Source organism: Puma concolor, chromosome A2 (assembly GCF_028749965.1).
Source record: "Puma concolor isolate L17-30 chromosome A2, mPumCon1.1.hap2, whole genome shotgun sequence".
Lineage (NCBI taxonomy): Eukaryota > Metazoa > Chordata > Mammalia > Carnivora > Felidae > Puma > Puma concolor.
Window position 1 is genome coordinate 74,227,512 of NC_141668.1, and position 12,840 is coordinate 74,240,351.

General features: G+C 41.7%; 1 protein-coding gene and 1 pseudogene across 3 annotated transcripts in view; both read left to right on the forward strand.

The window, feature by feature from the left end:
- The first annotated feature begins 1,349 nt into the window (after nucleotides 1–1,349).
- Nucleotides 1,350–2,455, forward strand: LOC147583265 (large ribosomal subunit protein eL21 pseudogene; annotated as a pseudogene).
- A 3,550-nt stretch (nucleotides 2,456–6,005) lies between these two features.
- Nucleotides 6,006–12,840, forward strand: part of FAM133B (family with sequence similarity 133 member B) — a 31,523-nt gene continuing 24,688 nt past the window's right edge. For 2 of the 3 annotated variants that reach the window (XM_025929808.2, XM_086696302.1), the window contains exon 1: nucleotides 6,006–6,162. In XM_025929808.2, the coding sequence (XP_025785593.1) occupies nucleotides 6,139–6,162 (24 nt within the window). In that variant the 5' untranslated portion in view covers nucleotides 6,006–6,138. Of the gene's footprint in view, nucleotides 6,163–6,199; nucleotides 6,512–12,840 lie in introns of those variants that run through there. The other variant, XM_086696311.1, reaches the window with a different exon arrangement.

A 12,840-nucleotide genomic window follows, 5' to 3' on the forward strand; every position in this document is an offset into this window, starting at 1 on the left:
GTTACGCAAGTGCTGTAGAAAAAAAACAAAACAGAGAAAAGGCAGAGAGAGTGCTATGGGGATGCAATTTTAAACAGGATGAAAGCCTCATGGAGAAGGACATTTGAAGACCTTAAAGAAAAGAAGGATCCAGGTGGAGATGTGATGAAAGAAACAGCAAGTGCAAACGCCTTAAGGCAGGAGCATGACAAAGATTGCCAAAGACCAGCAAGGAGACTGGTGTGGCTGCAACCGATGGCTAGAAAACGCTAGGAGATATCCAGAGAAGTAAGTGGCAGGGGGAAGCATATCTTGTAGGGGCCTGTAAGTCAATGTAAAAACTTTGCCATTTACTGTGAATAAGATGGAAAGCCATTCAAAGGTGAGACGCACAGAACTGGCACATGATCTGATGTGTGTTTTAAAGTACCACTCTGGCTGCTCTCTCGAGAATAGACTTTAGGGTAGCAAGAGCGGAAACAGGGAGACCAGTTAGGTGGCTCTTGATATAAGCCAAATGAAAGATAGCAGGGGCTTCACTCAAAGTGAAAACAGTGGAGAAGTGGAAGAAGATTATATTTTGAAAGTAAAGTTGACAGTATATACACTGAGAGATAGAGAAGAAGCTAGAACGTTTCTAAGGATGTTGGCTTGAGCACTTGGAAAAATCAAATTGCCATTTACTGAGATGAGAAGAATATAGGAGGAGCTGCTTTTAGGGGTAATACTGAGAGCTGGATTTGGAACGTGTTAAGTTGGAGATACATACTAGACAGTGAAGTGGGGATGTTGACAAGGCAGTTAAATGTGAATCTGAAGTCCAAGGAAGAGGTAGATTGGAGATGAAATTTTTGGAGTCATCAGTATATGAATGGTATTTGAAGCCAGAGATTGGATGAAATCACCAAGGGAAAAAGTATATATAAAAGGAAGAGATCCCAGAACTAAGCCTAATATTTATAGACCAGAGATGAAGAAGAAGAAGCAACAAAGACTAAATGGCCTTTAGAAGGAACATGTGGTGATGTCTAGAAAGTGAAGAAAAATCTTTTGAGGAAAAGAGAATAATCATTGTGACAACTACCACTGAGGGGCGCTTGGGTGGCTCAGTCGGTTAAGCGTCCAACTCTTGATTTTGGCTCAGGTTGTAATCTCACAGTTCATGAGATCGAACCCCGCATTAGGTAGAGCCTGCTTGGGATTCTCTCTCTTCCTCTCTGTCTTCCCCTCCCCCTTTCTCAAAATAAATAAACTTTTAAATAATGCCACTGGGGCACCAGGGTGGCTCAGTCGGTTAAGCATCTGACTTCAGCTCAGGTCATGATCTCACTCACGGCTGAAGGGTTTGAGCCCCGCATCAGGCTCACACAACACAGGTGAATCTCAAAAGTATCATTAAGTGGAAGAAATCAGACACAAAAATATACCTCATATTTGATTGCATTGATATGAAATTCTAGAAAAGGCAAAAAAACCATACTGACAGAAAATAGATCAGCCTCCCACCCTGGGAGACTGCAAGAGGGTACAAAGGCACTTTTAGAGAAATGAACACATTCTATATTTTGACTGTAATGGTCAAAATATAGACTAGGCATTTGTTAAAATTCAACAAACTGTATATTTCAAACTGGTGAATTTTATTATATGTAAGGTATACCTCAATCAAGTTAATTTTTTAAATTAAAGGTGTTCTCTTTCATTGCTAGCAAAAGTCAACCTGAAATAATTGGCAAAGAACTTTTATAGCTGGTGAGTCACCTCAATAGAGATGGGAACAAGAGGAGAATTATAGTAAAACTGTAACACGTTGATTTAGTTGAAGCTCTAATGAACATCAGGAATTTTCCTTTCTGACTCACTGTGCTTGGTAACTTCCACTGCCCCTGCCCATTAATAGTAATGAACCATGGGTTTACAAAAGGAAATGTAAGTAAAGTAAATGGCTCCCTTTTGGACGAATCGCCACCTTCCAGTAATTCACCAAAATGACCAACACAAAGGGAAAGAGGAGAGGCACCCGCTATATGTTCTCCAGACCTTTTCAGAAAACACGAAGTGGTTCCTTTGGCCACATACATGCCTATCTACAGGAAAAGTGATATTGTAGACATCAGGGGAATGGCACTATTCAAAAAGGAATGCCCCAGAAATGTTACCATGGCAAAACTGCAAGAGGCTACAGTGTTACCCAGCATGCTGTTGGCATTGTTGTAAACAGACAAGTTAAAGGCAAGATTCTTGCCAAGAGAATTAATGTACATATTGAGCATAGTAGCACTCAAAGAGCCAAGAGAGCTTCCCGAAGTGTGTGAAGGAAAATGATCAGAAAAAGAAGGAAGCCCAAGAGAAAAGTACTTGGGTTCAACTGAAGTAACAGCCTGCACTACCCAGAGAAGCACAATTTGTGAGAACCAATGGAAAGGAGCCTGAGCTGCTGGGACCCATTCCCTATGAATTCATAGCACGATAATTAAAAAAAAAAAAAAAGAGAGACCTCAAGACTATAAATAGATAGATGATAGGTAGATAGATAATAAAGTGAATGGCTATTTGGTTTTCGTGATTCAAAATCTTTTTAAAAATGTATCTTTTTGGGGCGCCTGGGTGGCTCAGTCGGTTGGGTGGCCGACTTCGGCTCAGGTCATGATCTCACAGTCCGTGAGTTCGAGCCCCGCATCGGGCTCTGTGCTGACAGCTCAGAGCCTGGAGCCTGTTTCGGATTCTGTGTCTCCCTCTCTCTGACCCTCCCCCATTCATGCTCTGTCTCTATCTCAAAAATAAAAAAAAAATTAAAAAAAATAATAATAAATAAAAAAAATAAAAATGTATCTTTTTTATATTTTTTGCAGTGAGAAATACACCTGTTTAAAGCACAAGATGATCATGTTTACTGGTCACTGTTTTCTCTCTGTGTAAGTAAAATCACATCCAGAACTGACATGGTGAGAGAGGAATCAGAAAGGGGGGTTGATTAGTTGAGCAAAATTTTAATAAAATAAATCAGAAAAGAAGGCTATATGGTGAAAAATATCCCCCCCCAACACTTCAACTCACTAATACTATTATAAAGTAACCAGCAGTAAGAGTTTAGTGTGTAAACTTTCCAGAAATTTTCCTGGACATATTCAAGCATATATATGTAATAAGTTAAACCATATGATTGCCATTCATATAGGTTAGAAATTGCTAAATATCAACAATTTCATATGGTTCAACCAATATATCCTCCTGTTAATGCATGCACTCTCATATTCTATATACTCTTCTAAAATTTTCTCTCTTAATAATGTATCATGGCTATTTTTCCATATCAATACATACAGCTGTACATCACTTTCTAAATACCTGGGTAGTTTGCCATTGCATGGATGTACCATACTTTATTTTACCAGTTCCTTTGTAATGGATATTTACCTTGGTTCCTGTCTTTTCCTGTCTTTTCCAATTAAGATAGTTGGATAATCACATGGCTATGTCTTCAAACATGAAAACTCCATGCTTCCATCTCAAGTCTAGGGATATGCCCACTCAAACAACGAACACTTGCGTTTTGTGGATTGGGTTTCTGTGTCTCTGTTGTTGAAATTCTTATATACCCACAGAACAACAATGAAGAGTATATAATATTTAACTACAGTATTAAATATGGATACAGATCCAAGTCAGTCCAAGTGTATTTAATGTTAAAGATGCCTTTTGAGTTAAAATCGTTGAATGCTATTCAAGTTGAAAATCCCTGTACCAGGGATAGTGAAAATAGGAATAGTGAAATAGGAATAGTTTCAATAGTGAAAATCCCTAGACCATCACTATTTGGAGCTTTGTGTTTTATCATTGCTCAAGTTATTCCTTTATTCAAAAACTTTGCAGAATAAAATAAAACTTCCTCCGTTAGCATTCGAGGCCCTTTGCCTCCAGCTACAATGTACCTTTCCAGCCTTGCTTCCCCGCCCCCCCAGCACATTTGGTCTATGCTGCCACACCTGATTACCTTTCCTTTTACTCAGACTGTTCCCTCTGTTTGCAGTATCTTTCCATTTCGGCTCCTCTGTGGGAGTTTGTCACCTTCCCAATCCACCTGTAATGACACTTCTCAATTATCCCTCATCCTTCAAAGGCAGTGTGATATTGTAAGGAAAGTATAGGCTTTCAAGTTTGTCACACCTGTATTTGAAGCCCCAGCTTCTCCACTTTCTAGCTATGGGACTTGGGGCAAATTACCTAACTTATCTTAGCCTCAGTTTTTCTCATGTGAAAAATGGAATGCAGTTGCTTAGTTCTGTCTAGAACATTTGGGAGGGTTATATAGGTCCATAGCTAGAAGGGAAATGTGTTTATTAGCAAATCACACTGTACAGAGGATGTATAAAGCATTTCTTTATTCTTCTGATTGAGTCACTGTAAGTTACATCCTGAGAAGGCCAGGACCAACCCTTTCTTTATGGAGTCCACTCAGGTGAGCTCCCAATTGCTCTGGCCTTCTTCATTATTTCTATGGGTTATTTTCCTGTTTCTCTATCCTCCCATGGCATCCATGTACCATCTGGAATGTGCTGTATACATTACCAGAGGGGGAACCATCTACAGGAAACAAAAAAAATTTCTGTTGGATTATATCATTATCATATTTTAAAAATCTCTGTACTCTGTATAACCAGCCAAAGGAAGTCAAAGGTAAGAAGGAGCTAAAGAGAAAAACTGTATTCTTTCACAGATATCATAATGCTTATGTTGGAGCACTGGAAATAATATCTACGAAGTTTAAAGTAGCCATGAAAAAAAACTTTAATATTCACAGATTCCTGTCTTCCTCTTGTGCATCCTGGGAAGCCTGTCTTTGGTGGAAGTCCCCAGCTTAAATCAGGGGTAATGGAAGAGGAGGAGGAGGGGGGGGGGGGGGGAGAAATGAGACTAGAGGACCAATTTACAGTAAAAAGCAAAATGAATTACTCAGGAGAATGAACATCTAGTGGGGAGTAGAACCACCAATGGCTGCATTTAAGAGAGTTTGGGAAATTTTTGAGAGAAAATGGGAGTTGGCAGCATCTGTTGTGCAATGCAGTATGAGAAAGGGGAGAGAGAGATGGAAATTGGGAAAGAGGGGTTTTTTTTTGTTTTTGTTTTTGTTTTTTAATGTTTATTTTCAAGAGCTTGCGGATGGGGAAGGGGCAGAGAGAGAGGGGGAAGAAGATCAAAAGTGGGCTTTGTGCTGACAACAAAGAGCCCCATGCGGGGTTCCAACTCACAAGCGGTGAGATCATGACCTGAGCCTAAATTGGACGCTCATCCGACTGGGCCACCGAGGCGCCCTAGGAAAGATAATTTTAAGGAGTGTTCATGTATATAATGATATAAGCCTATTTTGCTTTTTTTCAAGAGTCCAAAAAAGATTAAAGTTGATTTTCGATTACTTTCTAATGACATTGTGCTTAGATGGGCCCAGAGTGGCCCAGCTCTCACCATGTCGATAAATACTTGGCTCCTTCTCTGGAACCCAGATCACCTCCCTTGAAGTTTTAGTACTGTACTTAAGTTATTATGACACATCGTGCAATAAAGTTGGCTCTGTGTATGTATATCCCCTAGCAGGTTGTAGACAGGCCATTTGAAAGCAGGTTTGGTGTGTTTTAATCATCTTCGTGTCCACCATATCCAGCTTCCCATCACCTAGTCTATGAATTGCCCACCGGCCGGACTCTGTGAGGGAACATGTCTGTCCTGGTCTTCACTTCACCGCCAGCACTTGCACTATGTTAAGCCCACAGTAAGCGTTGGGATAATCTTTGTATCCCCTAGAGTAAGGATTTCAGCGCATAAGGAATGGAAGAGAGTAAAAACGTCTAAGCCGAGTTGGTGAGAACGCAGTATAGAAGAGCACGGGCGGCCGGCCCGGGGCTGGGTGGTTAGGAACAGGAATCCGCCTGGTAACGAACAGGAATCCGCCAGGAGAAGCCTGGGAGAAGCGGGTGATCGCCGGCGCCCTCCTCTCCTCCACAACGGCAGGTGGCGCTGTGGTCGGGTGCGGCCGCTAGGTTCGCGAGGCGCCTCTCTCTGGGCAGGGTGGGGAGTAGGCAGAAGGACCTGCGGCGGGCCCATCTCGGCCGCCTCTCTGGCTTGATCTTCCTCGGCGTCTGACTGTGCGCTTAGTCCCGCACCATGGGGAAGCGGGACAATCGAGTGGTGAGTACTGAGTGGGGAAAACAGTGGGGCGACGCGGGGCCGGCGGCAGGGGAGCAGAAACCCTTGCTCTCCCCGACGGGGCCTGAGGGTCAGCGGCGTCGCTCGGACCTCGAGCCGGGAGATCCAACTCCCCCCATCCCCTTCGGCCCCAGACGCGCGTGCGCCGAGCACGCAGTTGGCGCTTTCGGGCCCCCCACTCTCTGTCCCCTCTTTCCTCTTCCCGTGTCCCCCTCTTTTTTTCAACCCCGCCGCACCTTCTGGCAGTGCTCCCTAGCTCCCTTTCCTCCGGTACTCCGACTAGCAGTGCCCAGTTTTTACAGCTACAAGGGCTGGAGGAGTTCTGTCTCCTGTACGTTTGTCGTAAGTCTGAGGCCCACGGAGGCCCCGGGACTGGCCCTCTACCCGGTATAGAAGATCTGGCTCCGCGCCCCTCTCGTGCGCACGCTGGTGGGATGGAGGGGCGGAGGCCTCAGGCGCAGCTCCTTTTTCTGGGCTTGCTGCGCGCCTAGTTTTAGCGGCAGGTAGACTCCCGTTTGAGGACCAGGATCGAAACATTTGGCTTCGTGTCCTCAGCGCCTAGCACTGCCTGGCACTTAGTAGGACCTGTGTAGGAATGAAGGGTGAAAAACAATTGCCTTTGAAGTCAGGTCTAGACGGCAATGTCAGTTTTGGGCCCTCAGGGGTCGGGTGACTAGGATAAGTTGCTTTTCTTCTCTGAGCCTCTGTAAAGGGGCATTAGTGTTATCCACAGCTTTGCTGAGCCTCTGTAAAGGGGCATTAGTGTTATCCACAGCTTTGCAGAATAGTTGAAACCGCAAAAGGCAAATGGCCAGAGAACGTTTGGCATGGAAGTTGTTCTAGTAAATGAGATAAAAGAGACACAGGAATGTAAGAAATAACATGATGCAGTTTCGAAGTTCTTGAAGGCATTCGAAAGAGAAGGTACTTTGGACAGGAGGAGATGGGAAGAAGGCATTCTAGATGGCTACTAGGTTGGTTTGGAAAGTCTGGATTATAAATCAGACTGGATGGGCCGTAAACATTAGGGATTAACAATAAACTTAGGTTGCAGCCTTCAAGTTCCTGGATTTGTGATCGACTTTTAACCACCGAGCAGCAAAATGAAAAAAAATAAATGCAGTTAAAGTTAGTGTACTAAATTGGGGTGTCTGGGTGGCTCTGTCACTTAAGTGTCCGACTTTGGTTCAGGTCATGATCTGTGGTTGGTGGGTTCCAGCCCCATATCAGGCTCTGTGCTGACAGCTCAGTACCTGGAGCCTGCTTTGGATTCTGTGCCTCTCTCTGTCTGTACTCCTCCTCGCTCATGCTCTGTCCCTGTATCTCAAAAAAATAAATAAACGTTAAAAAAGAGTTAATGTACCAAATTTAATGAACTTTTATATTCAATGATTATTGCCTTTTTGGGTTGGGAGGGCTACTAAAAGAGCTTTACTTTTATGATATGGTGACATTTCTTCAAAACATTCGTTTTAATTTTATATACTACTCATAATCAAAGATGTTTAGGAACCACAGTGGTGAACTTTGATTACAATGTTAAGGAATGTTCTTTTTTCCTGCTTTCCCGGCTGTGGGTCAGACCTTGTGGTATCCAGTTTCTCATAGGGTTGAAATGGTGTTCTGATGGAGCATCCTTATTAGGTTTGAGGTGTTCAGAGTGTTTTGACTCTTTAAACTGTGGACTTGAAAATTTAGAAATCACCAGACCTTGGATATGGTTTCATATAGAGGCCTAAGATGTTTTGTCTTTGTTTTACTTAGGAGAAGTGTTGCTTTACACATACCTTTAAAGCATTTGAAACTTTTCAGATTAGCTTCATTTTACTAGAACATTTTGATAATAACTCTGGGCTCTACTTATTAGTTGGTATGCTTTTGTGGCATAGAGTGTTCTGGTAACATTTTATTTGCAGTTAAAAAGTGGAAAAGAGGGATGCCTGGGTGGCTTAGTCATTTGAGTGTCTGACTTCGGCTCAGGTCATGATCTCGAGGTTCATGCGTTTGAGCCCCCGTCGGGCTTTGTGCTGACAGCTCAGAGCCTGGACCCAGCTGTTTCAGATTCTTTGTTTCCCTCTCTCTCTGCCCCTCTCCTGCGCGCGCTCTCTCTGCCCCTCTCCTGCGCGCTCTCTCTCTCTCTCTCTCTCTCACAAATAACATTAAAAAAAATTTTAAAGGTGGGAATGAAAACATGAAATTAAGATTTAGAAGACAGATTGTCTAATTTTGTGTTCTCGTTGCATGGAGGAGGAGATGGAACTTTTTTCTTCCAAATTTTTATTTAAATTCTGGTTAGTTAACATATAGTATCATACTGGTTTCAGGAGTAGAATTTAGTGATTCAGCACTTAAGTATAATACCTAGTGCTCATCATAACAAGTGCCCTGCTTAATACCCATCACAGGTTTAGCCCATCCCCCACCTCCCTCCATCAACCCTCGGTTTTATTATCTTTCATTAAGAGTTTCTTATGGTTTGTTTCCCTCTCTCTCTCTTTTTTTTAATGTTTATTTTTGAGAGAGAAGGAGAGGGAGAGAGAGTGTATGTGATTGGGGGAGGGGCTAAGAGAGAGGGAAACAGAATCCGAAGCAGCCTCCAGGCTCCCAGCTGTCAGCACAGAGCCAGATGTGGGGCTCAAACTCATGAGCATGAGATCATGACCTGAGCCAAAGTCGGATGCTTAACCGACTGAACCATCCAGGCTCCCATTTCCTTCTCTTTTTAACCCCCTTCCCATATGTTCATCTGTTTTGTTTTTTAAGTTCCACATAAGAGTGAAATCATATGGTATTTGTCTTTCTCTGATTGACTTATTTCGCTTAGCATAATAGAGTCTATCACCATCCATGTTGTTGCAAATGGCAAGATTTCTTTCTTTTTGATGGCTGAGTAATATTCGTGTGTGTGTGTGTGAGAGAGAGAGAGAGAGAGAGAGACATCTTCTTTATCCATTGGCTATTGTTGATAATGCTGCTAGAAACATCAAGGAGAACATACCCCTTCGAATCTGTATTTTTGTATCCTTTGGGTAAATACCTAGTAGTGCAATTGCTGGGTCCATAGGGTAGTTCTATTTTTAACTTTTTGAGGGACCTCCATACTGTTTTCCAGAGTGGCTGCACCAGTTTGCATTCCCAGCAACAGTGTTAGAGGGTTCCCCTTTTTCTGCATCCTCAACATCTGTTGTTTCCTGTGTTAATTTTAGCCCTTATGACAGGTGTGAGGTGGTATCTCATTGTGGTTTTGATGTGTATTTACCTGATGATGAGTGATGTTGAGCATCTTTTCATGTGCATGTTAGCCATCTGGATGTCTTTGGAAAAATGTCTATTCATGTCTTCTGCCCATCTCTTTTTTTTTTTTTTTTTTAATTTTTTTTTTAAACGTTTATTTATTTTTGAGACAGAGAGAGACAGAGCATGAACGGGGGAGGGTCAGGGAAAGGGAGACACAGAATCTGAAACAGGCTCCAGGCTCTGAGCTGTCAGCACAGAGCCCGACGCAGGGCTCGAACTCACGGAACGTGAGATCATGACCTGAGCCAAAGTCAGCCGCTTAACCGACTGAGCCACCCAGGCGCCACTCTTCTGCCCATTTCTTAACTGAATTATGTGTTTTGGGGTGTTGAGTTTGATAAGTTCTTTATAGATTTTGGATACTAACCCTTTATCAGATATGTCATTTGCAATTATCTTCTCCAGTTCTGTAGGCTGCCTTTTACTTTTGTTGATTGTTTCCTTCCCTGTGCAAAAGCTTTTTATCTTGATGAAGTCCCAGTAGTTCATGTTTGCTTTTGTTTTCCTTGCCTCCTGGGACAGTGTGTCTCGTAAGAAGTTGCTACAGCCAAGGTCAGAGAAGTTGCTGCCTGTATTCTTCTCTAGGATTTTGATTGTTTCATGTCACACATTTGAATTTATTTTTGTGTATGCTGTAGGAAAGTGGTCCAGGTTTATTCTGTATGTTCTGTGTGGTGATGTCCAGCACCATTTGTTGATTCTTTCCTACTTTTTCAAAAATAGTTGACCATAGATGGAACTGTTTAAACTGGGACCAAAACTTGGGTCATTTGGTACTTAGTTCAGTATATCATAACTTTTAGGGTTTTTTTTTTAAATGTTTGTTTATTTGTTGTTTGTTTTGAGAGAGAGAGCACACACATGAGCGGGGGATGGGCAAAGAGAGGGGAGAGAGAGAATCCCAAGCAGGCTCCATGCCCAGTGTGGAGCCTGGTGCAGGGCTTGATCCTACAACTGTGACACCACAACCCCAGCTGAAATCAAGAGTTCAGTGGACTGAGCCACCCAGGCACCCCATTATAACTCTTGGTTTTAAATAAAATGAATGTTTGCCTCTGAAAATAATGGCATGTTTTTCTTCATACATTGATGGTAAATTCATAGTTCTAAAGATGATAGAATTGCTTTCTAAAAAAGCCATAAAGTCCAGGTTGAAAGTTTTGTTGTTGTTTTTGTTGTTTTTTAAAGACTTACTCTGGGGTGCCTGGCTGGCTCAGTCAGTAGAGCATGAGACTCTTGATCTCAGGGTTGTAAGTTTGACCCCACGTTGGGTGTAGAGATGACTTAAAAATAAAATCTTTAAAAAAATAGATTTTTCAGAGCGGTTTTGAATTCACAGCAAAATTGAGCCGTAAGTGCAGAGAGTTCCCATATATTCCATGTGCACAGTTACGCACAGCCTCCCCCTACTTGCAACCCTGCTCTGAAGGGCGTTGTTATAGTTGATGAACCTATCTGGCCACATCATTTTCACCTGAAGTCCGTACTTTACATTAGGGTTCGTTCTAGGTATTGTACATTCTTGAACAGTTATTTTTTTAACTGAACATTTTAGTTCTCAAGATTTATGAAGAGCTGTTAAATTCATAATGGCCACCCTTTGTCCTCATTGTTTTCCAGAAGTTTCATGTTCTTTTTGGTTACTTTGTGCCCTCTAAAACAGATGTATGCTCTAGATAAAAATAGGTAATCAAAGTAACAAATGAAGTTCTGCACATTTTGTTCTCACATTGCTCTTTTCAGTACCTGCCCACTTACCTATTCCTTCAGTTTGATTTGCTATCCTGAATTTCAAAAGCAAATTGCTTTGTTACCAAACTCATGCAGCAGTTTGGAGCCACAGACAATTCTAGTTATATATGAATACAAGTATTTGATTTGTAAGGTCACAGCATTTAATGTGATTAAGTCATAGTGAGACAGTTCGAGAAATTGCACAATTTCTGTGTTTTAACTGGTGCCTAACCACCCAGCCCCTTAATGTTAAGAACATTGTTTTTAACACTGCTGCATAATAAGCAAAAAGGCTTTATCTTTGTAAAATTATTTTTTTTGTTTTAAAAGCCTTTCTGTTCATAGTAAAAAGAAGCACTGTTGCTTATTGATTATGAGCACAGACCATCAAGTGTTTTTGCAAGGAGCCTGGCATATAAGATGTCTTTAATAAATATTGCTATTTTTAAAAAAGTTTTATTTGTTTTGAGAGTGCTCACATGAGCAGGGGAAGGGCAGAGAGAGAGGGAGAGAGAAAATCCCAAGCAGGCTCCCTGCTGTCAGCTCAGAGCCCCCCAATGAGGGGCTTATGACCTGAGCTGAGATCAAGACCTGGATGCTTGAGAAACTGAGCTACCCAGGTGCCCTTTGCTGTTTTTTAAAATAAATATTACTGTTATAGTTGAAATAAATAATTGAGATATTTGGAGTGTACTTAAGCGAACTAAGGATAGTGTTTATAATCAAAAGCTTATGTTAAGCGTATTACATAGACAATGATAGCTCTTGTAATTGTATCATAAGTTGTCTGTGATTAATAGTCTTAGGATGTGAATATACTACTTTACTATTTAATTTTCCTCTGAAAAGTAAACCGTAAGACAGACTGTATGTACTTGAGGGAAGCAATTTCACAGTAGACATAACATAAAAATGTTAATGTACTTTTAAGATACATGCCAAGTATATTTGAAGACTGTAAAACATGGTGAATGTGTTACGATTTTTTTTAAGTAGGCTGTATGCCTAAAGTGGGGCTTGAACTCATGACCTCGAGATTAAGAGTCACATGCTCTACTGACTGAACTGGTCAAGCACCCCCCAATTTTTTTTAATTAAAGTGATAAGTTGTGACTGTACTGTTTGTGAATTTTTATTTGAAAACAGTTCCGCTCTTGGAATTGGAGTGGCAGTATTGTGAGTGAATTTTTCTCATTTTGTTTACCTTTATTATTATGATAATGTTTGTGTGTAGTTTTTTTGATTTTTTTCATTTATAAAGGTAATGAATTGTTTTTTTTCAACGTTTATTTATTTTTGGGACAGAGAGAGACAGAGCATGAACGGGGGAGGGGCAGAGAGAGAGGGAGACACAGAATCGGAAACAGGCTCCAGGCTCCGAGCCATCAGCCCAGAGCCTGACGCGGGGCTCGAACTCACGGACCGCGAGATCGTGACCTGGCTGAAGTCGGACGCTTAACCGACTGCGCCACCCAGGCGCCCCATGAATTGTTGTTTTTAAAAAATTTTTTCCAGTGTATGAAATGATGAAAGTGGACATCTGCCTTTACATTTTGATGCATATAGATATTTTATCGATTTATTATGGTTTATTCATTTTTTTGGTAGAGAGAGACAGAGCATGAGCAG